Source organism: Halyomorpha halys, unplaced genomic scaffold (assembly GCF_000696795.3).
Source record: "Halyomorpha halys isolate HHAL.00 unplaced genomic scaffold, Hhal_1.1 Scaffold237.1, whole genome shotgun sequence".
Classification (NCBI taxonomy): Eukaryota; Metazoa; Arthropoda; class Insecta; order Hemiptera; family Pentatomidae; genus Halyomorpha; species Halyomorpha halys.
This window is the reverse complement of record NW_027112495.1, coordinates 810,320-837,844: the sequence shown is the minus strand read 5'-3', so window position 1 is coordinate 837,844 and position 27,525 is coordinate 810,320. Positions and strand designations below refer to the sequence as shown.

General features: G+C 27.7%; 1 protein-coding gene across 1 annotated transcript; it reads left to right on the top strand.

Moving 5' to 3' along the window:
- Positions 1 to 17,668: 17,668 nt before the first annotated feature.
- Positions 17,669 to 26,326, top strand: LOC106679973 (troponin C, isoallergen Bla g 6.0301). The gene is made up of 5 exons (XM_014419392.3): positions 17,669 to 17,826; positions 19,315 to 19,486; positions 21,486 to 21,605; positions 24,327 to 24,458; positions 25,960 to 26,326. Exons 1-5 carry the CDS (start codon positions 17,824 to 17,826, stop codon positions 25,986 to 25,988), a joined length of 456 nt encoding a protein of 151 aa, XP_014274878.1. The 5' UTR covers positions 17,669 to 17,823; the 3' UTR covers positions 25,989 to 26,326.
- Positions 26,327 to 27,525: the final 1,199 nt, after the last annotated feature.

Sequence of the window (27,525 nt, the reverse complement as noted above, 5' to 3'; positions counted from 1 at the left end):
CTAGCTTTAATTTGAGTGCTAATAGACATTTGTACATCTCATAGTTCCTGAGATATAGATTTCTCAAAATAAATTATCTAACTACTAATCTTTCAGAAGATTTTTAAGAAATTTTACTTTTTAAAATGTTATATCTCGAGACTAAAAAGTATTGGACGTAAATAGCTCTTTTAGGGCTAATATTTCAGCAAATTTACTCTTCTTTAAATAATGTTCTCTTAGATTTAGATAATTACCAACAGGTAGTTTTTAAGATATAGAGCTCCGAATGAAAAATTAATGTTTTTTTAAGGTTTTGAAACAGCCGCCAATTTTTATTCCCCCACGCTATATTGGCAGACCCATCAATTTTGAGTAGTAATTATACATAGTTTTCATTAAAGTAATCAAAAATTGGGGTGAGATAACTGCCTTTTTTTCTTCCCGGCTCTTATACTATTAGTAACGATAATACTCCGTACCAGTGATATATTGTTTTAGTCTGAGTAGTCAAGTTTGGTAATAAAACTTATTCTTAGTTTTTGACTATTGTTAGGATTCATTCACTATCGATAAAACTAACAACTCATTAAAAAAAATAACCAACGGAAGTAATAAAATCTATATACTGTTTAGAATAGCGTCGGAGTAACTTAGCCAAAATCGTTACGAAGAAAGTGTTTTACTTTTAGAGTTCCTACCGTTCAGAGGAACAGAGAACAGACTTATCCTGTCATTCATGTGTCTGTCTGGCCGTTGGACAGGAAATGCGGCCAAATTTTTCTTCACAACAACTAGGCTCTTAAGCATACCTTGACCTAAAGATAGGGAAATTGTTTCCAATGATTGGAATTTGTTGATGATCGATTTTCTCTTCCTTCTAGATTTCGAGAGTGGTATCTGATTAAATCACTTCATTGTGAATTCATTAGGATCAAATATATAGAGCACAAGTTATATATAATCAATTACTCATGCTCATATCGGTAGAGAAAGGATGTATTGAAAATTCGATATTATAATAAAAAATCAATTTATTCTATTTTATAAGTCCAAAAACTACAAATGGTTTCATATTACACTTTGTATTGTTTGAAACTGAGACCGAGAAACTTCGAATGTGTCCATTTCTAGTGTGTACTTAAAACATCAATCAACTATATAGTACATACGCCCGATGCAAGAAATCCATTTCGTTGAACATACATATACAAATAATTTTAGAAATTTGTTTTTATTATACTTAAAGTGGGAACACATTCCTGGTGGTTCTATACCTCTTAGTAATAAAGTAATTAATTTAATGAGGTAACGCATTAGGTTATAATAATTTTTTTTGTTTTTCGCAAATAACTTCTAAACGGTACATCCTAGCGAAATAGTTGTGTACGAAATTGAAAAGCATTAAATTCTTCGTCGAATGAGTACCATTGTGATATTCATATTGGTAATCAATAAATCTATTTTTATTTGCCCGATCATAAAATCGATTCTATTTTCGTTCTCTGCACTACTGAAAACATGAAAGGGGACCCTAATATGTCAAAAATCGGAAATATTAACATAAATCGATAGGCGAACATGCTATCATAAAATCGACAGCATCTTCATTTTTTCCGTCTCCTAAAATACATAAAAGGACCCCTAAATATTATAAATCAGATAAGTCGATTCACGAACTTAATATCGATAGCATTATCATTATCATCATCTCTTGAAACATGTTAATGGACCTTTCTGTATATGGTAGAAATCAGAAATTGTTTCTTAAATACTCACAGCTACAGTTCCAAGTACTAGTTGAGGAAAGTGTTTACAGTTACTTTTTCCAACTACATTATCTGTACAAGTGAGTTACAAGTACAGAACTGTACTTGCAAAAAGGAACTGTATCCGCAGATACTTTCCAATTACCTGTAACTGTGCTTAGATACAAATGTAGTTAACTACTGCCCAACTCTGGTACCATAAGTCGTCAAAAACCAAAAAATCCAAGTTTATTTTAAATTTTGTCAAAAAAAAAAAGGTTTAGAACTATACATGAATCCAAAAATAATACAGAAACACATTTCTGGCGTCCTAAATTAAACTTAATGGTTACTAAGCCACTAGTTAGTTGTATCAAGTAATGAATTAGACATTTTCGTTCTAATAGTTTTTTTTTCTTCTTTTGTTCACCTATCAGTCCTAAACGGTGGATCTTATTAAAAAAGTGGTATTGTCATAAACCATCTGCTTCGGTTACGCCTAATTCCAAAAGCTCTTTTTTGAAGTCAATATCCAATCAGATTAGGAGGTTTACGACAATACCACTTGACCAAATTATTACTTTATTATACTCATTTGACGCATAATTTAATGTTCTTTAATTTATTTTACTAAAACTAATTTAATAAGATCCATCGTTTACACAGAACAGATATTTTTATGTTATTCACTGTGGGAATGCTTAACACCACTGAATCCCATTGTGCTCTTTGCCATTTATTCCATGCTAAATTGTTATAGGATCAATATTGATACCAAGAATGATTTTATGGAGTTAGTAATCCTGTCAGCTGAAAAGCTTTTTTATATATATGTTAACATTTATATATATTTATATATAAGCTTAACATTTATATATATGTTAAATGAAATTAAAAAGGTAGTCATTTAATAATTATGTCGACTAGAAAACATAAAAATTGCAATAACTTCAGGACGATGCCACCAATATGCAAGGAACTTAACAGAGGCTAAGCACCATCTAAACTGCACGAACTGATGCAAACTGTATCATCGTAAACAAATTAGAACCGGAGATATAAAATAAAACGTTGAAGAAATTTTATTTTATTTGAAACTTCCTTTTATGCCATAAAAGAGTATAAAATCTGAAAGACATTCATATGCGTTAGGCCAGCTTTAGTTACGTTAGATTTGGATAACACTGGATCATGGACGCGGGACATCGGAAGAAAAAATTATTCCCCAAATAGCCTAAAAATTTTTAATTTTTTATTTATATCAAAATTTGTATTTAAAGGTTTTCAGAGACACTAAAAAAGAATCTGACTTAATTTATCCTAAGCAACATTTTTTGGGTTTACTTTACTGGAAGTGACTGTTGTCTTTTGAAATATTTTGTACAACTAAACTCATTTAATACAAAAAAAAATCTTTTGTCCTTATTCTACGCAAAAATCAAAAATAATAATTAAGTTAAAAGTTGAACTAGAATTTTCCTAAGTTATAGGATGTTAATTATAAGAGTGAGAGATACAAAATTCTATGACATACTGTGTACTACTTAGACTACTATTTATAACTTGTCTCCTTGACTCTAGAGTAATAGAATAAATATATATGGATACACTAACATATAATCCTTTTATTGTCATATGAGCATTTTTATAGTGGATCCACTATGTGCGTGATGGTGATCACTCGCCGTCTTTATGGATACGAGTGAGTAGGGACTTCTCTGCTGGTGGCGAATAATAATGAGGGTTTAGACTGAGTCTGAAGTCCGGCCATGATGTCGACCAAGGACAGTGCTTTGGCATCTCCCAGGTCTCGGTGGAGAAATCTTCTGGAAGAGTGAGTTGAGTTAACTTAGCCCTTTAGCAGATCAAAAAAAAAAAAAAAAAAATGTGCCAACGGTCTATGAACTCTAACATAGAGGGAAAATGAGTTCCTTCATCGTTCACTGTTCCTGGCCCTCCGCAGTGTGGTGCCTCTGGCGATCCGCTGTAGGATGGAGTTCTCATGGGCCTGATCTCGGTTGGGATTATGTGAGAGATTATAGAGCTGCCGTAGTAAAGTTGCGCCATAGAGCAGCATCGGATGCTTATTTTTTTAATGATCTCTTTCCTGGTCATCTCTAACATATGGGAGAGGTAGTTATCTAGAGGTAACGAACCTATCCTAATCATGGTGAGGGGTCAAGCTTTCATTTCACTGGACCGCCACAGTAATAAAAGTCGACACACAGGCCGGAGTCAAACCGAATATGCTGCAGCCACGAGCAGTTAAAGTTGACGCTCTGATTCCTTTGGCAACAAACGACTCGGCCTTATAAATTTGGAGCTAAAGCCGTGAAGTGAGCAGGTGGTACAGCCTACTTCGTGAACTTGAGTCTCTCCCTGACATGAAGGGAGGTGAGATGCCTGTCCACCATGACACAAAGGTAGAAGATGGTGTTGGATACACTTCTGTCTTACATCAAGAAGGTCATGGGGGGAGGGGGAGGTGATCTGGAAAGACATTACAATGGAATCTGTTTTCGCGCGGTTCACTCGTATACCGTTATTCTTGAGGGCTTCTATGGTGGCGAGTGTTCTGTAAGGTCTGGCGCTGGAACTCTCCTTCTGGAAGATAGGATTCTTATCTCCAACACGAACTCCTTATGTACACAAATGAGCTAAGGTGGTGATATTAGAACTAGAGGAAGGGATGTAAAGAGAACTAGTTTGAGGAAAGACGCCCTCAGGAATTGGAATAAGCTAAAAAATTATAGCAACATAATCGAACTGTGAAGGATAGGCATTTATTAACACCTCTGACGTACGGGTACAATAAAAAGAGAAAGGTTTTTGGGATTGATTATCTCTACCTTCCTGACATCGAGAGTGGCATAAGATTAAATCACTCGGTTTGTATTGTTAATTTATTAATTTTAAATTTTAAATTTTACCTTCATCATTGACTAACTCTTGATTATTTGTTCAATGGCAAATCGTTATTCACAACTAGACTCTTTGGCATATCTTGAACTAAAGATCGCAAAATCGTTTCCTATGAGGATCTAGAATTTATTTGCATTCGATTATCTCTGGCTCCCTGATATTAAGTGTGGCATCAGATTAAATCACTCCGTCTGTATTTTTAATTTATTACACTAAAATTTAATTCAGCATTAACTAATTTTTGATTATTTGTCTAATCAAAACTTTCAGAAAGATAAAATTAGTTTATAAATGCAGATACAAAACTCGGTTATAATAACAGACGCCTGGAAAGAGATTAAAGGCTGACCGAGCTTCCAACGTCATAGATATTTATATACATTTCATTTACTAGAATAACTCTTATTTTTAGTACGTAATATTTTAATTGGTCTCTATAATTAAAGTAGACTGTATTTTTTTGTAAGAAACCTAATTTAAGGGTCCTTCATGCATTAATTAATAAAGTCAGATATCAAATTATATGTGTTTAAACAATTTTGAGTGTATCCAAATGACATCATTACATAGTTTTTTTTTTCTCCTCACTACGAAAGGTAGAGAAGATTTTTATTTTTATTAGTTTTGAATAAAATTCTTATACTCAAAATTGAAAATTTCCTAACGTATTTTTTTTTAACAAGGAAAAATTGGGTCTGAGTTTGTTGTAATCAAATCAATGTAACGAGCACTAATCTGATTTTGATGAAATTTTCATTGCGATAGTCTCATGTTAATGTTATTAAAATCAATCTTCGTTTACGCATGCGCAAATGTATTTTCTTTCATTCACCTATATTTTCAAGTATAGCCCAGCGCTACTGAAAATCGTATAGTGAAGATGGTATGAGGAAAAATAAAGTAAAAATAATTTTATTATATTTTTAAAAAATATATGATTTGATAATTTTTTATCTGTTATTTGTATTTTCTTTTACAGAATAAAAGTCGAGCAAAATCTAAGTGGTTAAAATCAAATGAAAATCTTTTGTGATATCAGTGTACATAATACATCATGTTGAAAAAGAATAAGTTGGGTTTAACTTGATTATTTGTTCAATGGTGAATCGTTATTCACAACTAGACTCTTTGGCATACCTTAAACTAAAGATAGGAAAATTGTTTCCTATGAGGATCTGGAATTTATTTGCGACCGATTATTTAGAATACATGACCAAAAAACTGAAAAGCATAAAATTGTCGCTCATCTTTTTTACTCTGCGTTAAATATCTTTGATGCTATCTACCACGCCATAAAAATTGAAAACCTTCTTTAAGGTAGCATAAATTTGACCTCATAGACCTATAGATTTTAAAAACCCAACATTCCCCCCCCCCCCCCCCCCAAATAATGAGATTTCAACATTTTGTGAATTTATTTTGGTATTAATCATGTACTCTGCATCGAATGAAGAAAATAATTAGAAATCGCTTCATGGCACAGTTGCGTAACTTCATTTTGAGTACTTTTCTGCACGCTTTTATAGTCCATAACCCATTAAAAAAAATTAATTCACAATCTGTTGCTTTTTCCATTATTTTGAAAATACACATATATTTTTTTGTAAAGCTGTATCTCAGAAACCTTTTAACGTTCGGATGTCTATTATCACTCGATTGAAGCTTGTTAAATTCACCATTAAGTAGTTTTTAACGATTACTTTTGTTCGTAGTAGTTTCCAGCAGTCTGGTTATTTGGCAAAAGGTTTTAGTTTTTAAAAAAATGTAACTATTGAATTATTGAAGACAAAGAGAGCTCAAATTTTAGCAAATTTATACTGCTTATAGTAGGTTTCAAAAACTTTGTATGCCGTAGAAAGCTTTAAAAATATTGAGCAATAAATGTAAAATGTGTGAAAAGTTTAGGCTCTTCAGTTTTTTCGGCCACCATTACCTTTATTATTTATTGTTATTTTTTAAAACCATTAAGGTGATCTCTTTCAGCATGATATTTTTTGTGAATCGAACCGCATAAGATTTAAAAAAAACAACAAATATTCTGTATGTCGGGCAGAAAAAATTAAATGATATTCGCGTTTAAGTTTTTTCTAAACTTTTACTTGGTCAAGAAGATACTAACACCGAACAAGAAATTTCAAACCCCGTCTTTGTGAGTTTTTCAAATTCAAATTTCAAAAACCTTCATCTAAGTAATTAACGTATAAATTATTCCGTACCATTATTTTTTTATATATATATATATATTGTTATCGAATTTTTATATTGGTATATAGTTTTTTCTTCTTATTTTTAGCCTGTGTATACAGTATGAATGAATGCATATAACTCTAATAGTTCTTGCCCCTGATTAACTGTGAAACTATAAAATGAAAATAATGATAAAATTATTTTATGATAATTAGCTCAATGTAAATGTGAGTAATATTCAAGAAACATTTAACTATATAAATAACCTGAAGCTCTTTATGCGGCTTTACTTCAGGTTATTTTTTATTACATTAGTTAGCAAGATGGTGGAAGATTCAAAGGGAAGCAAATATTAATTTTCAATTAAAATATTATAAATTTCAATTAAGTAATTATTAGAATAAAATAAAATAGTTTAGTTAGTTAAAAATAGCTATTTTTAGATTAAAAAAAATAAACCTATATTTTAAGTTAAGGTTAAAATTTGAACATTAAGATAAATAAGCGATAATAAAAAATATATACATTTTTTAAAACAATGGTTAAGAGTGGGCTATTCCGAAGGTGAACTAAAATTGGCCGGGTATAAACGAGCTGTATCGTTTCTATTTTAGATTTTGATACAATTTCCTCCGTCAGAATCGTATCTCGTATTTCAGCCAGTTCATTGTTCCACCTAGAACCAAATCTTTGATAAAGATCACAATTCTATTCTTAACTAGTCTATTAAATTGATTAAACGTTTGAGACACGCTTGGGTTGCTGACGCGGTGGAAATAATGGTCCACCTTGTCTGCATTAAACGGCCAAGATGCGCGATTAATTTAAAAGCTCTATTTTCAATTGTTTCTTTTCTGATTAATTAAATTTTAAATAGGTTTATTTATTGTTTATAACTTTGTTGCTAACAGGTTTGATAATCTTGCGCAGGTGGAAAGTATAATAATAAGATCGGTGCTAAATTTGGTAGGACCTTTAGAAGCAGGACAAATTCATTTCTGTACCTAACAGTTATATAAATTTTCATTAAAAAATAGTTTACTAACAGTACATGGAAATCACATAATCATTATAAATATATTCTACTAAATTGATACATAAATTAGATCTGAAAAATATTATTTAATAAATCATTTCTTTGATGACCAATGAGAGAGAGAAATACTTTATTTATCTATGCTGCCTAAATACATTAGGTTGCTATCTCACACAGCATACTTATCAATCCGTAATCGGACATATATAAATTACACATACATGGTATAATCAGAAAAAAAAAGAGATACAATAATAAGATGTAATAAACAATTTCCCTCTAAAAGGTAGGGGGAGTTTCCTTTTATAATCCATTTCAGTCTGTACAGCAAATACAAATGTTTCATTCATTCATATTTTTCTTTCTCATTTCTGCTCCTCCAATTTCATCCTTTCACAATTTTTCAATTCACCCGATCTACAAATTCGCTCTCTGGAATTTACCCTCCTAGATCCTCTTCAGTGACCCGCTAAACAAATTCAATATTAGACGGTAATGTGAGATCAGACCATCATTCATAGTCACAGCAGTAGATCAGTTTACCAAGAACAAACAAATAGATACATTTTATGAGAATAAGACTAACACATAGATTAAAAGGAAAATATAATAAAAAACCGGTTACAGGAAACACTTGAATGTATAAATAAGTTTTAAAAAAAAACAAAAAAAAGAAGACGTTCTGTGACTAAATAAAAAATTAAATGTTTTTTGTGCCCTCAATTAATCTAGACCTTTTGTATTTACGGAAAAATCTAAATAAATGTTACGGTATATATCATATATTTCTAAGACACCATCTTTGGACCGTTTTTCGACGAAACTTTGAAAGGAAAAATCATTTATTTCCATAGCTAATAACGAACAGTGAAAAATTATTTCAAAGTAAATGTAAATTATAGACTATTTTATGAAAACATCGTAATTATGGGAGTCAGTTATATAAGCTGACAAAATTTGATTTTTAATATATCGCTAATGCTAATGCTCATCTACAGGTTTGCCACTTGTCACAAATCTTGGAAAAACATTGGAAGCAACAAATGTCGGTATCCACATGCTTGTTTAGTTATTTAAATTTTTATCATCTATCACATTTATGAATCCATCATAAAAAGGAACGACATAAAGATAGGCTAAATGAAAGGAATCGTAAATATCAGCAAAGTAGGTCGTAGATAATAAAAATTCATAGAACTAGTAATAACCTATAAATTTAATCTTCTTTTCAGAATTTATATCAGAAACTTGTTAGTTTTATTACCTGAACATAGAATGACTTTAGAAATATATATTCTAAGTTAAATAAAAAATAAACTGCTAAGGTTAATTAACAAGATTTGAAACAATGTATTTACACTGAACCCATAGAATTTTAAAATATACAACCTTAAACTGGAGTTAATTATTATGTTAGCAATGCTATATCCTATCTTATATAGCATTTCCAAATTAAAGCCAGAAACTACTGACCTTATGTTTAAAACAGTCCTCAGGCCACTGCTGATGTACGGCTGGGAAGTCTGGGGAGCGCCATCCTTTACGAAAAGGAAAAAATTACAATCTTTCGAATATAAAGTCCTGAGAATCGCAGTGATGATTGCTTTATAAGAAATAGCCAATTGCATCGGAAATTACAAATGGAGTCGATAGAGGATTACATAAAAAAACAGCTCATGAAGTTCCACACCCATTTACTGACAGTTAAAGGAGCAGTAACTTAGAACTTGGGAAAACCAACCTCAACCCGAAAACTGAAGCCCGGGCTACTGCAGGACATTCTGTTATAAATTCTATATTTATTAATTCTATTATTCACACTGCTTTTATTTTATTTATTATTATTTTATTTTCTCACTTCGTCTTTTTTTTTTTTCAAATAAACTTGTTTTTCTTTTCTATCATTAGAGGGCCATTTTTTGTTTAGTTAGGTCTACAAGTGTCGTTATTTTTTGTCATTAATTTTATTTTTCTCTTTTATTAAGAATCATTATTTTTATCTTATTTTATTTTAATTATAACGTTGTATATAGTTAGGGGTGTCTTTTGGACGAGACTGTACCCCCCTACCCTATAATCAATTGTTAAAAATAAATGTAACGGTACCAGGTAACCATGTAAGGCTAACCGTGCCGATCTGGTATAAAATAAATAAATAATTGAATCCGAAGGTAGGGGAAATTCTTTAACTAATTATAACAAACAGAGCAAATTTTTTTTGTAAAGTGGTACTTCACGTCGGTTGATTTTATCGAAAAAGTTTGTGTCACATCCTAGGAATATATCTCCCCTAAATTTTTAATTTCCGTGTTCTATGACTTTTCGTTTTTGAAGCAGGCTGTTCACAGACACACTGAACATTTTGCGAGACTGGGCTATTTGGACTCAGGGGACCTCAAAATGTGTATTTCGGTCGAAAATTTTAACGATTCTAATACTTTTTTCTTAAAATATATTTATTGTATAGGTAAGTGAAAGTAAATACAGGATTTACACAATTTAAGGAAACCCCCGGGATAAATGCACTATTTGTAGATACTTTAAACTAATTATTTTAAGATCTTTCATCATTCCGATATAAGTTTACCCATAGTTTTCTTTTCAATGATTGTTTTAGGTTGGTAAGTTTCTCTCAAAGCTGATTTGAATTTCATAAAAAAAAAAAAAATAAATAAATAAACAGTTATTATTTTTGGAAACTGAACTTGACCAATGTTTTGTATGTTTTCGAGTAAGCATGGAAACTTAAAAATTAAAAATTTCATAAGAAGAATACGAATTTTTCCAACATCATATGGAGAAGATGGTTGGGGGGGAGGGTGCGGTCAGAATATAACACAATTAAGTTTAAATAACTTATTTAATAGTACTAACGTTTCGGCCTGAATTTTTAGCCTTCATCAGGGCTAAGAAAAAAGAACAAGATAACCAATGAATACAAAAAATAAGATATAAACAGAATGACATAAAGTATATAATTTTTCTCTTTCTTTTACCCCCTTCTCCTCCTATATTCTTTTCTTAATTTATTAATAATACAAGTGAAAATGAAATGTATATTTAGGTAATTGAATAAGTAAATAAAAATAACATAATTAAGGAAATAAAATATAAATTTGAAGTTATTTAATGCAAAGGAATATGAATATTTTAGTTTATTAATAATTTAAAAATTAAAATTATGGAAAGAAAAATAAAATTGAATAAAAAAAAAAAAATAAAATTTAGAGAAAGAAAATACATGTAACCATAATATTAGACAAAAGAAACAAAATATAAAGTAAAGTCGGACAAAAGAAGTGAATAGAAAACATAACAATAATATATGGTGAATATAAAGATAACTTGGATAAGGAAAATTAAGAAAAATCAAAAAATCAAAGAGAATAAAAGAAAGATAAAAATTATTTATACTTTATGTCATTATGTTTATATTTTATTTTTTATATTCATTGGTTGATATCTTGTTCTTTGTTCTTAGCCCTGATGAAGGTTAGAAATTCTGGCCGAAACGTTGGCACAATTAAATAAGTTATTTCAACTTATTTGTGCTATATTCTGACCGCACCAACAATATTCTCCTCACGTTATTAAAAATTATATTGCTAAGAATGATTTAAATCTAAAAGTATCCGCACTTTCATGAAAATGCAGTAATATTTCTAAAAGAAACTCAGCAAAAGTTAGTCTTTAAAATGGTGACAAATTCAAACTCTTCAGTTGTTCTAAAGCCTTAGTTTTATATTTTAAACCTCTAGTGCCTACTTCTGGTGCAGTAAGCATGGTTGCTGCATCTACCAAAGGCTAAAGAAATAATTATTTTTAGTGTTATGAAATTCTTGAGTGTTTTCTGAAAATAATGACACATATTTATCACTGTGAGGATAGGGAAATGGAAAGAGTCCAAAAAATATTAAAACTTGGTAGTAAAATCTTGTTTGATTAATGTGCAAGCAAAATTTATTTTCAGAGATAAAATAAATAAACCTCATTATTTAGTTTACTATCTTCATATTTAATTTTTAAACAAATAGTTTTTTTACTATAATTTTTCAAAATTTATACTCTCCTGTTCTTAGTATACAAATTGGCATAAAATGGAACAATTCTTAAATGCAAAACTAATACATATTCTTTGTTCTTGTTGTTTTAGAAGCCTGTGACTTATTTTAACTAGACAAAATAAGTGGTTCAAAAAATCACTTGGAATTTTAATTGGTTTTACCAACGAAAACCACAATGTTCCAATACTTTGAATTGTTTGATCAAGAAAAAACTATTAAAACGACATTATATATTTTAGAACACAGTATAGAGATATATACACAAAACCTGTGGAAAATTATAGAAAATCTGAGACTGGTAAGGGACAAATTGTATTGAGTTGACGTGGATTATCCATTTCTAAATTATTTTGTGAATAATTAATTTCTTGTAATACTGTTTTTTATTTTTTTATGGTTGCTATCTTTGTTTGTACATAGGCGCAATGAAGGCCTGAAATTTAGGCCGAAACTTCCGAACTCAATAAAAAATGAGTACACAACAATAAATACTCCTTTCGGCATATAAAAAAGAAAATTTCAGTTCTTTAGTTGTGATATTTCACTTGCATATTTCCAAGCTTATATCTTTAATATCGTTTTAATCTCACGTTTATAAAACAAAAGAAAATTTCATTATTTTCATGTACTAGTCATCTTTCATATTTTTCAAAATATTAGTCATTATCATTTTCTTATTATACTATTTTTATTTTTATTCTAACATGCTTGTTTGTAGTCAGTCCTATAGAAGAAGTAAAATTTGGACTGGAACGTTTGCCCAATAAAATAAGTATCACTTATTAGTGTTCTTCACGTTTGTCCGCACCACCAGACCTTCTCAAATTAATTTACAGCTTCTTTTAGATCATATAAAATTCTAAATAACTAAATAATCTGGCTATAAAAATTCATCCAGGCCTGTACCGATATATTCCACAATAAAATAAACGGGTATTAAGGCGGGGAATCATTTCGTTTCATTCTGGCGCAAGGTCTTCTATAAAAAAAAACAGTTTCGTTTTGTTTATTCTTATGGGACTACTTTTTTTACATTGATTTCAATTTCTTTTAGATAAAATATATTAACAGACTCGTGAATTACTTCTTTATGAAGAGTTTATAAATAAAGAATTAAGGTTTATAATTTAGAAATCTCTTTTATTTTATGTGTTTCTATTGTAATTATCACGAATGCATGATTTTTAAATCTGTTAAATAATAATCTTTAAATAATTTTATGACTCCTGTGAAATGGTAGATAAAATAATAAACACATCTGTCAAGTACATAGATCAAGACTGTTTTTTCAACATTTCCATTTTTATTTTAATAGCACCGTAATTAACTTTCTTAAAATTGCATTTCCCAGAAATTCTCATTTTCATATAGATTCTCATTTCGATTAGTTACATAATTTCCTATAATAAAAGTTCATGATCGATCCTTTGAGAATAATATCTATTGCATGAGGCGTGCTTGAAATCCACGTGTTTGAAAATAAATACTTATTCTCTCTTTTTGCTTATGCATGAATAAAGCATAAGCAAAAAGAGAGAATACGATTTTATAAAAATGACACTGGATTTTTTTTATATACTAATCTTCAATTTAATTCCAACTTTGGGTCACACCGTAGGAATCCTCTTCGAAATCTTGATAAAAAAAAAAATTGTACATGCGTCAGTGAAAATAGTGGACGAAATTTGATGAAATTGATACGGGACCAACTAGATACCAAAATTGGATTCGATTGATCATAAGAGAACACAAATTAACTACGAATAGGTACGGAACGATCGATTATGATAATATCTGGTCAAGTATGATTAGATGGATGGGATTTGATAGAAAGTGATACTGGATCGTTTTTTACACTAATACTCAACTTCCCTCTAGCTTTGGGTTACAGCGGCTGAGCCGTTTTCGTAATATATAAGTCAAGAAAAATATATTTTCGTAATTTAAATGTCAAGGAACATATTTTTTTGTAATATAAATGTAAAGAAAAATAAATTTTCGTAATATAAATGTCAAGAAAAATACATTTTCATAATAAAAATGTCACGAAAAAAGATTTTCTTAATATAAATGTCAAGAAAAATATATTTACGTAATTTAAATGTCAAGAAAAATATATTTTCGTAATATGAATGTCAAGAAAAATATATTTTCGCAATTTAAATGCAAAAAATATATTTTCGTAATTTAAATGCCAAGAAAAATATATTTTCATAATATAAATGTCAAGAAAAATACATTTTCTTAATATAAAAGTCAAGAAAAAAATATTTTCGTAGTATAAATGTTATGAAAAAATTATTTTCGTAATTTAAATGTCAAGAAAAATATATTTTCTTAATATAAATGTCAAGAAAAACATATTTTCGTAATATAGATGTCAAGAAAAATATATTTTCTTAATACAAATGTCAAGAAAAATATGTTCGGGCATACGCAACCGAAAATAGGGGATCGAATTTGATAAAAATAATAATACTGAAACATTTTCACACTGATTTCCAGCTTTAGGCCAAAGCGGACGAGCAATTTTTGAAATTCAGATTTCAAGGTAAATACGTTATAAGTCCAATACGTCCAACTCCTGCAGCATTAACATCAAAATCGATGTTCGAAAATTTGACTAAAGACAGACAGTCAAGAAGCCAGAGAGACCAATAGAGAGACAAACTAGATACCAAATTTGTTCAATGATGTCCAAAACGTAAAACGCAATTGAAAATTTTCGATCCTAAGAATAAATATTATAGACTCTTTATCTATGAAAACGAAGCTTGCTAGTCATCGGTAACGAGGAAACAATAAATTTGAGCAATAAAATTGATAAAAAGAGTTTTGAAGTATTTTCGGAAAGGCATAAAGCAATCATTATAGCTATAACACATTTTTTTAAATTAGTTATTATCCCGCAAAAAGTAAGATTCCTTTCTCGTCGAACATTATTATTGTATGTAAATAACGAAAGTCCTATAAGACAAACAAGTATTTTATAACAGAACAGAAGTACGTACAAAAATAAAGATGAGCACAATTTAATTTCATTTCGTCATAATCTATTTCAAATTTTTTATAGGAAACCTCATTTATTGATATTCATATACAAAGGGGTCATCTAAAAATGACTGCCAGTTGTCAATATTTACTGATATATTTTAAATCGTGCGAGTGTTAAGTATTTCTCGATTTTCTAACCTAATTCCTTGGACAGAATATTATTCAAAGAGCTAATTTATTTTTGGCTTAATCCTGAAGATAAGTTAGTCCACAACTTCTGTATCAACTGTTTCCCATTAGAGTTTAACAGTCAATATTATTGAACAAGTGTCAATATTACTGCTACAATATATTCCTCAGACAGCCAATATATTGACGAAACTCGACACCAAATCTGTAAGATGAGTTTTGTAGACAAAAACACTGAAAAAGAGGCCAGCAAACAGATGAACAGGCGTAGCTCACTGTTTGAAAATCTATATTTAGATACATTGTTGATATATTTCTATTTAAAACTTTATTTGGATTTCAAAATCGCTCGATTACATCAAGTTACGTTTGTAAACAAATATAAATAAGTGAAAACTATAAAAAGAACAATTTGAAAACATATTGTCGGTACAATGCCAAAGTGGCTTGTCTGAAAATTTCTGAGAACATTCAATTTGAATTATGGTTTAAATTTTAGGTAGCAGCTAAGTTCGATATAAGTCATTCATTTTGTATTTTTTTAAAGTGACGTCACATATTCAGTTATATTTATTTAGCATTGTGAAGAAATAGAAAACCATGTTAAACTGCTAATTTTAAGACTTTTTCGAAGAAATTAAATAGTGCCATTAAACAGCATACTATATTTATTATTACAATTTAACAGTACTACTAGACTAGTTTTGTGTAATGCATTTCGCTGTGTACTGACGAAAAGGGAAACATAGACAAGCCAAGATGACAAATATACATATGTACATATTAACATGAGATATAGATCTGAAAATTGACGGGAGTCCGAAACGTCATCAAATTGGTAAATAAAGGATGGTAGAAGTTTTAAGAGTTGTTTAATTTCTTGCAAATTGTTATATATAAAAATATAGCCCTTAGAAACAACTGATTATTGTAAAAAATTACTTTTCTCACAAGAATAATGTTGATATTAAGTTATGGTAACTGACTCCTGTATGAAAGTAAATCATAGTAATTATCAGATATTTTAACATTGTAAAAGTTTTCATTTTGTCAGTTAACATGTTTTACGACCGTATGGCTCAAATCTGGAAAGAAAAAAAAACACGAAATTAATGTTTTGTGAACTAATCTTTGACCATATTGGATTTTTATATTTGTGTCCAAGAGTACAAAAACTGGTTTGACCTGTATTGTAATTATATATTGCCGGTATATTTATTGTAATTAGATAAATAAAATTTAACATTAACGAAAATAACATATATATAATTCAACTCTCTACATTATAAAAGTTACATGTGCCTTTTATTTCACCCACTATAATTTAATTGGTTAATAGCTGTTTTATGTGCAAATAAATCAGATGTTATTATAGTCATAATCGAGTACGTTTTGTATTAATTAATCGACTAACACTAAAAAATCTTCGAGAGGTTTATAAAAAAATGCAAAGGACGTTTTGCTGACTTTCTATGACTGAGACGTTCGGTCATGAAACATGACAAGTGACAAACTAAAATCTTTTACAATGTTAAATTGTTTGTTAATTACAATGTTATACATTCAAACAGAAAATATTTACCATAACTTAGTATAAAAATTATTCTACTTAAAAAACAAATTCCCTAGAGATTCTTTCAAAAATTTATGAAATCAGAATTAAAATCAGACTTTAATTATATACAGTACCGGATGATACAAAAAACTTTAATTTATTGAAAATTTAGGTTACCAGGTTTTACGACGGAACCCCTCAAATATGAGGACAGCTAAGAGACAGTTGCTCTATGTAAATAATCATTAAAAAATTAAGTCAAATTTACAAAATGAAAAATAAAATTTTCCTCAGCATCTGTTACTTGTCAATCATTAGGCAATGCCGAATACTAACCTGCAACTCCCAACTGTCATTCATTGTAGTCTATTATGCATTGGCACACAAATATAGATAAATTATTGATTACACAAAATAAAGTTTTTTTTTTTTTTAATATTTGGTATAAATTTATTGTTAGTACTGATGGATATATTAGAAATAATTCAATCACATCAATTGATAAATTAATTGCATTCATTCTAATAATAGCATATAATGTAGAATGTTTTTATACAGATCGATTAATATCATATACAAAACTTTTCTAGGTATAATAGAAGATTAATAGATTTCAAAAAGTGTTTAGAGGTTTTTATTTAATGACTGCAACAACAATTATGAGCACTAATAAATATATATCGAGAAGCTATATTCAATTTTACTTCTGGAAGTAAATCAAATCAGTAAATAATAAACAGAAGAATAAATATATGTCTTTTCTTTCCAGAATAATGTAGGATCAATGTTTCTGATGAAATGAAAAACGATTGTAGTAAAAAAGTTGAGAAAATACACGCCTACTAAGAAGTTATCCGTCACGGTAGACTGGTGGTGGGGTCTTTGGGAATGGAGTAGAATACAGTGGTTTCCTGGAGTTTATAGCTAGAGAGCTATTCTTGTGTCGGGATGGAGCTGGCCACCCCAAGCTTGTAGCCTCTTAGTAGATATTAATAGCTTGAAGGCATGGAGGCTTGAATCAGCTATAGCTCCCCACTCCTGGCCCGAGGTTATAGGAGAGGGGTTTGGCTGGATATACATATTCGTTTCCACCGCTACCAAACTTTCCAATAGCTTCCAACCAGCCACTAAGTCCTTCAAACCACAGACATGGTAAGTGATTCAGATTTGGGTCGATTGATAATTAGTGATATATTATTATTAATATCATAAAGAAATTATGCTTATATTACTTTTTAAATCAATGTTACCATCACACTAACGTTTTTCTCGGGCACTCAAATTACTTATTAAATTTAACTTATTTGATTTCAGATAGATATTTTTTTTAATTCTATAGATGATAATTGATTTTTTTTTATCATCTTTCTGGTGTTAATCAATTTACTAAAATATTAATGCCAGTGCTATAAATTGGGCATGTCTATGCAATATGCAATAAATATTTTCAACAATAACAATAAAAAATAATAACATGATAATTTAAAAAATAAGACGAATTAAATGAAACTTATAAATATTATTTATATTATTATTAATGTCATAATGAATATTATCATTAAAGAAATTATTTTTTTAAATCAACATCACAATCACAATAATTTTTTTCTGAAATACTTAGCCAAATTATTTAATAAATTTAACTTACATGATTTATCATTATTTTCAATTGATAGCTGATTTCAATAACTGATTTTTAACTATTTTTCTCTTGTTTTGAGTTAATTGATTTACCAAAATATTGATGTCAGCCCTGTAAAGTGGGTATGTCAATGCTATATGATTTCAATAAATATTTTTAACAATAACATAAAAAAAAAATAAAAACATTATAATTTAAAAAAAAAACATGGTAAGTGATTCAATATCTTGTTAAGTGACTTTAATAATCATATATTATTATTTATATCATAATGATAATGCTTTAAAGATATTGTACATGTTTTATTATTTTTTTAAATCGATGATAAATACCTTTTGTTCGAGTACTAAGTCAAATTAATTAATAAATTTAACTTGCATGATTTCTCATAAATATCTTTTCAATCCGTTAGTTATAATTGATTTGTTAAAATATTTTGAGCTTAATTTTTAATTTGTTAATTTCATTAATTTAATATTGTGATTTTTTTAATGTTTTGAATTTGAAAATGTATTTTTTTATATTTATGTATAACTGATTTTTTTTTCTTTAATTTCAACTCTGATTTCTTAATAAACCTTTCACCTTTTAAATTTAACGAAATCTTAATGTCATTTCTGTAAAATGGACACACAATATATAATATTTTCAACAATTGCAATAAAAAACAAAACAAAAAACATTACTAATAAGAACGGTAAATATGAAACATTTAAATTTTTTTTTAAAGTAATTTACTTTCAATAACTAAATTATTTTCTACTTCCCCCAATTAACTAAAAAAGTGTACAACAATTATACTGGAATCTTGATGGTTAATTATTTTATTTTAAGATGAATTTATTTAAGATTTAATGGATTTAAAATCTGATAATAATACATCCAATCTAATGAGTAATACATTTATCACTTAAAATGTGAAATATGTTAGTGTAAAATATTATAAACATTATTATTAAAAAGATATAAACAAAATATTTTTTTTTTTTGTGCCATAGGATGAGTTACCCCCAGAACAAATATCAGTCTTGAAGAAGGCTTTTGATGCTTTTGATCGTGAGAAATCAGGATCCATCCCTACAGACATGGTAGCAGATATCCTCAGGCTTATGGGACAGCCCTTCAATAAGAAAATCCTTGATGAACTCATTGATGAAGTTGATGCAGACAGTAAGTAATTTTTAAATTTGTTCCCTTTGAAAACATCACAAGTGCATCATGAGCAAATCAAAAATCAGTTTACATTATTTAAATTCAATGTGTTATGTTTGATGAAGTTCTAACTATATAATAATATTGAAAAATCCTTATAAAGTTTTTCCACAGTCACTTTAACAATGTCAATCTTCATATGAACCAATTAGAACAAAAATGTGTCAAGTGCAGTTTGAGTAGTTATGAGAAATTCAATGATTTGTATAAAATACTAAATATTTAAGTGTTAATTTCTGACTTATATCAATTAATGTATACAAGTAAATTTATTATTTAGATAAAAAATGTCTGCAGAAAGTTTTCTAATTATAAATGAGATTAAAAAAAAAATTAATAAAATGACATACTTCTATAATTCTTAATAGAAATTCCACTAAGAATAATTAAATATAAATACATTCAAATCTTTGAATTTATAATTGTACTAGACTGAAAGTCATGACTTTCATTACAAGCTAAATAATTGTCATGGTTTATGCCCTAAGAGTTACATATTGTTAAGTAATTTATTGCCTCATATTGCAAATAAGACTTTTTTCTTCTTTTTTTAGCTATATTTTAGCTGGTATTTTTTTTTCTTTTACTTTTTAAACTAAAATTTTTCATTTGTTCTTAATTCTTTTTTTTTTCTTATCTTGTACTTATATATTTTTTTGTTATTTTAATTATATTTAAAAAATATTTATATATTTAAAAATATAGTTATATATTTTTAAGTCTCTAGGCAACAACAAGTGTAAATAAATAAATTTATAGCCTCATGCCACTTTCATTCCAACAGCAGTATGTAAACAGCTGTTCTATTTACTAAACTTGAAAATGATTTTTCAAAACTGTTAAAATACTTTCCAGATAATTTCTAATTGGCCATATTTTTTTTATTGATATATTCTAGATAAATAAATACCTGATTACGTCAATTAAAATTAAGTAAAAAACTTAAAAACAAATATAATATAATTTTAAGTACAATTTCAGACATAATTTATTACCAATTACAAAAACACTGTAACTACTTCTATCGTATGGTGTGGTTCTATCACAGTTTACATAATTTGTATAGAGTTGAGATGCATTCTCTGAGAAAAAGATACCTATTTAAATTAACTTTGAAAAGATTTGACTCTAATACAATGTCAGATTTTTTTTTTTTAAACAATACATGAGAGAGTGAGAAGCCAAAAACAATAAATGATAATTTTGTAATTATCATAAATTTTGTGATTTTTTTTCTATCTACCAGTACCTGAATCAAATTTACGTTTTAGTATTGACAAAACTGTGAAACCATCGATAATTATTAGTAAGTTATTGATAACAATTCTGTCAATAACAATGCATAGATTTGGTTAAGAGACAGGTAATTAGAAAAAAATCTTAATCATGAAACACATTTAATTCTTAGCTGCTAACCCACTCATGCATAACATTATAAGATTCTAAGACTAGGCAATGATTCCTTACACTTTTTCTCTTTACATTATTATTATTATTATTTCTTTTTACATTATTATTACTATTGTTTCTTGTTATATCATTGGTATTAATGTATAAAACTTTAATTAAATTCCCCTAAATGAATCTAAAATTAATTTAAATTCAATATCAGTTGGCTTTTAAACAGGATGCAACATAGAGGTGAGTAAAAAGAAAGTTGAATGGGACCCAAACTGACGGATCTGAACAGCTGCTAGTTTATTCTGTGAACCATTTATATCGAAGTCCATCACAGCTCGGTTGAGATGGACTTGGCAAGAGAGTGCCTGTTTACTTCTAACACACCCCCACGGGGCACTGGCCAACATTGGGTCGTGGCCTCTCCTTGGTGTCTGGCATCTTGCCCATGGATATTTCCTATAACTCAAATTAATTACTGCTCTGAAACTATATATTTTAATTTATCATAGTATAAAAATATTTATAAACATTAAAATTAACTTTTTTTTTTTAATAGAATCTGGGCGTCTTGAGTTTGAGGAGTTTATTACATTAGCTGCTAAGTTCATTGTTGAAGAAGATGATGAGGCTATGCAGAAGGAGTTGAGGGAAGCGTTCAGGCTTTATGATAAGGAAGGTAAATTACAAATTTAAAATATGATACTATAGAATAATAAGGCAATTTTTTTTTTTTTTTTTGACAATACAAAACTGCTTAGATCAATTGTTCATTAGCTATACCATTAAGAGTTCTAGTAAATCTACAGTTCTTTAATTCCTTTCTTAATGGAATTAAAAATCATGATGCATTTAGTAAAGAAAATGTTTTAATTAACAATAAAGCTTAATATAATACGATGAGATAAGATGTAACAAAGAATTTAGAAGAATCATATAAAAAAGAAAGTTCTATACCCTAAAATTTGAAATAATCAATTTATAATTGTAAAACCCTAATAACATGAAAAACAATATATAAATAATTAAAAGCAAGAAGAATAAAGCAAACCTTCGGATTGGCATATTAATTTAAATTATTCTCTGTTTAACCAATTAAATATCAGAACCATCTTAGTATATTATAAATGTTTTTTTTTATTTGTTTGGTTTTTTTTTTTAAAGATATGATTAAATTTAGTTGGCAAGCAATAGTAAACCTTAATGGACGTGTATATTAAGTTCCAAACAAAGTAAATTACCTTATTTAAATCACTTTAATTTGTAAACCCCCTTTATTCAAAACTAACAGCGGACTTTGAGCTTTGAGAAATGGTTGTTATTGGTAACAGAAAGAATGAAGTTTAATCTTTTCCTTATTCATCATGATTTTTCATCTTAATAGCACTTACCAAGATTTTATAATTTATAATTTTTGGATAATAATCATTTTATCCGAACACTTTTGGCTGTTTTGATATAAAAATATGAGTGAATTCAGTTTGTTTATTTGAGCTCCAGGAGAAAAACAAGATTAGTACCTTTATTATCACATTACCATTAGTTCACCTACTGTGGGACATGCCTTAATTTATCTTAATCTTTAAAATTATAGATTGCATTAATGAAAATAAAATTAACAAGTCCAAAAATTTAAGTATTCTTTTTCTACATTCAATTATTCTTGATTTATTTTTTTCCAAATCGCAATTATTTAAAATAAAATAAAGGCCCTGTCCATTAAGAATTACTGGAATTTATTTGATTGATAAGTAACACATGAAAAATATAATGATTTCTCTCCTCAATTAATTAAGATTTTTTTTAGCTGCCAAGGTAACAACTTTTAAAATATAGGTTAATTTTATCAATCAATTAATTTAGATAAAATGAAATATAAAGAAACAAATGAATTATATTAAAATTGTTTTACTTTTTCTGAATTGTAGACTTCTAAAATGATGAAATTTATGCAACTAGTTAAAATGTATAAAAGTAGTTAATAATTATAAACATTTTTTGTGAAATGATAATATAGATAATATATGACCTTGATATAATTATTAATATTGTAGTAGATTTAATCTGTTAAAATAATGATAAAAGTTCACAAATGTAAAAGAAAATGTAAGAAGTGGGTCAAATTTCAATATAGTACATTTAATTAATTAAATATGAATCCTTGTAACACGATCTCACACAATACAGAAATATAAAGATGAAGAGCCTTAGAAAACTGGCCAACAGTTATGATCCTGACCATAACTTGGCACTATATCAGATGAGCACCGTTGTGGCATTAAATAGAAGATAAAAATATTGAATGATTATTCTTGTTTATTTTAATTTTTTTTGTAATGTTTGTATCCAATCGGCATAGTATCTCTTTTAAAACTTAATGAAATGTCAATATTTACTCATACTTATTTAAAAATATTATTATAAATGAAAAGATATAACTCAAAAAATATGTTTTTTGTTAAAAGAACCACTAAACACAGATTAAATTCTTCATATAAATTTTAAGGGTGTTTCATCTAACACATGTTAGTGCTATATTGCCTATTGTGTCTATTAGTCTAAGAGACCAAGTTGATAAAAAACCAACTTACTCCACCTCAATTTTTGATTAATTAAATGAATACTATATACAGATAAGAATCAAAATTGATGACTCTGCCAACCATAGTAAGAGAAAATAAAAAATTTTAGGTGTTCTAAAAGTTACAAAAAATTAATTTTCAAGTAAACAAAAATTTGCATTATTTTCTGTTAGAAAATGGTTTAAATTTAACCTAGATTTGTACCTAAGAGGTGCAGTAGTAGGATTGGTAGTTTCCATGATATTTCACAAAATATTGATTTTTCATTAGTTGGAAAAATATTGCTTTTTAAAAACTATCTCAGAAGCTAAACTATCATATTATAAAATTTACACTAATTTCAACAATTTTCTATTAGATTAGTATTGTAGGTAGTTTTGAAGATATAGAGCTCCACATGAAAAATGAATTTTCTATAACATTTTGAAACAGCTACCATTTTTCTTCTCCCTGTGGTTAACAGAGTCGTCAAATTTGACTATAAGGAATATTTAGTTTTCATTAAAGTAAAAAATTGAGGTGAAATAACTCAATTTTTTTTTCCGGGCTCTTGGATTTCACTGTTTTGGTCTCAATCTGAGGTCTGGCTGCTCTTTGGGATGATGGGTGTCAAGCTATTAAAATGTCAGATGTTAGAAATTCTGAATTGTCCCTCTTTAATTTTGGGTGTGAGTTGTATTAATTATTATACTATCCAGGTTTTTAAAAAAGTTATAAAATAATACTTGTATTATGTATTATTAGATTATAAATTATTTAGCATTTAAGAATATTTTAAAATAAAATTTCCTTTAAAATATTAACATATTGATTCATAGGTAATGGTTACATACCAACATCTTGTCTCAAAGAAATTCTTCATGAACTTGATGAACAGCTGACAAATGAAGAGCTTGATATGATCATCGAAGAAATTGATTCCGATGGATCTGGCACAGTTGATTTTGACGGTAGGTTAAACCTAAAAATATTGTTTTGATAAATTAACCTTGAATAAAAATAAAAAGTATTCCTTTGAATTACAAAGTAAACATGTTTGAATAATTAGTGATACTTAATATTACAGACTGCTGATTGTTTATATTCTTTAATAATAGTTATTAAAAGGTATGCTACTCTTATTAAACCATTACGTCAAGTATAATCTATTTGTAGACTCTGTTAATTAGCCCATTAGAGATTTGCAATTCAACACGTAAATATAGACCAGTTGGCACCATCATATAAAATTTTTTTTTGGCTCAATGAAATGGACAATAAATTAATCTCAAAATAATGCAAACTTATTGCAAGAAACATTTAAAGGTTACAAACATTTCAATATTACTTAGTGAACAAAGATACAGAAACATTTGTAGCTTTAGGTTATAAATATAACTTTCCAAGGTTCAAACAAAAACTCAAATGAACCAATAAATAATTTTACTACAAAATGGAAATTTAATCTGATTATCACCATAGAAATTTTTCTTTATAGCAATAATTCCTAACTGTATTATTCGACTGATAAAAATTGGGGATAAAAGGATAAAAGGGCTCCCCAGGTATTCTTTACTACTCAAGCCTCTTAATCAAGTGTTATCCACACAATATTTTATAATTGTAAACATTTCTTTTCTTAAAAACATTTTAACAGTTTTCAGAAAGAAAAGTTCTAACTAGTATGACTGGAAATATTTTTCACCCTGGCTGATGGTACAAATTTAATTTTCGCAGAAGAAAAATTGTTTTCAATGTAGCCATGATTTTTTTTATTACAAATTTAAAAGAAAAATCATAAAAAAAGAAAATAATTTACTCAAGGTAAATCAAAATATGCCAGCATATTAGATAAAATATAATTTTCATAAAGATGTTTCGGTAACATGAATAATTGAAAGGTACTTCATTTATTAAAATAAATTTATTTGTATGGATATATAATTTTCTTTTATAAATAGATTATATGCAGTGATAAATTAGATTTTTAAAACTAATATTGGCCCATTGCTATTTTATCCTTTTCTTATTTTAAAGTTAATAGTTAAAAATGAACTTGTAGATGTTCATATTGTTGATTAAAAGAAAGATGAAAAATTAGCGAACATATTATGACGATCTTGGAAATTTCCCAAGCCAAAATATATTACTTTTCTATTTTTGCTCTGTTTTGATCACTTGAGCCAGTATATACCAACATTTATTTTACACCATTTACTCAGTGATGGAATTCTACTATACAAAATCTATTTGTAAATATATATATATATATAAATGTTATATGATTACATGATTATTATTTATATGATATAGGTCCTATAAATATTATATAAAAACATAGTAAATACTTATTAAAGCATTAAAAATATTTATATATAGAAACAATTATTAATATTCATTTTGAATACATAAAATTACAAGAAACCTGCTTGTAATAAAAGTGATTTAAATGTATATTATTTTTTTTTTCAGAGTTCATGGAAATGATGACTGGAGAATAAGCTGACTCATTTATTTCACATTTAATTTACATTTTAACTGTAACATTCATCGTGGAAGGGTAACGTTACCATTAATTTCCATCAAGGCGCAAGACTCTTTATTATAAAGAATTTCATCACACATTTATTATAGATGTATTCTTAGCAATCATAGAAACAAATACCTTTTATAATACTTCTTGTTTTTTTGTTTTTTTAACATCTACAAAGGGATTGAAAACTATTTATTATAAGTTTTGTATTTATGTACCAATTTGTGATTTTGCATTTTACAATATTTTTATAACTAAATGGAAACATAAATTATATGAGAACTGAATAAACTGTTATTTATTACATACTATTTTTTATTGAATTTTAACAACCGATTTTGAAGATGGTGTTTGAGAAGTTTCCTATCAAGAGTTAATACATACACATTTCAAAAGTAATAGTTTTCTTCACAAATAAAAACTCAATTGCTAAAAAATTATTTGGTTTGTTTCAAAATTTTAATTTTTCCTATTCAAATAGGAATTATAAATCAATATTTTCAATATAAAATCTCATCTATGTGAAGTGCTCCCATAGTAATTTTCCAAAAGTATTGACTTATATATTGATATATTGACTTACGATAGAAAACTCGTTTATATAATTAGAATTTTCTATTTATTTAGTTTAATAGGTTTAGTATTTATATCTCTATTTTTAAAATAATGCCTCACAAGTTTTTTAAATTACCAAGAATCTTCTTATTTTTATTTCTTAATCGAAATACAATAATTAAATAATATCAACATCTTCAAGTTCTTAAAGTCCTATATCTTATAAAAGGCTGTTACTTAAGAATAATCATTAAATCAAGTGAAAAGTATTTTCTTTCATCTTGTTATAAATTCCTACAATTAAAAAAAAAATTATAAGTGCCTACAGTTTATATTTACAACAAACAATGGAGATACAGGTTGTTTACACAGGACTTCTGAATAGTTTTCCTGAAGGGTTCGATTTGAGATAAGTTTACTCAGCCTCATAAAGATAACAGTAGATAATTGAATAAAGAATCAGTCTTTGACATTGATAATATTGAGAATTCTATTTTCTTTGTAACAAAAAAACAAAACAAACAGATGAATAATACAAGGCCTTCCAAAAAATGTAACATATTTACAGGTCTAGAGAGAAATTTAGATTTAAGCTATAAATGAACACAAAATAATAAGGTAATTTATGATTGAAAAATTTTGTTATCTGGTGGAGTCTAGTGAAATTTATATTACTTATTAAATTATTTTTTATTCAGAATATTTTTTTATTTAATGGCGTTTCAGAAACATTTCCTCATCTTCAAGTACTAACTAGTACTAAAGCCTTACGTTTCATCCTAATATTGTTATTATATTACAGCTCTTCTTACTTAGTTTAATAACAAATACACTGAGAAAAACAACTTTATCTATCAATTAATTAAAAACTCATTAAACCATATTTATTCCTACATAAAGTAAGGAGATTTATATTTTTTAAATGAATAAATATGGGTCATTATCTGAAG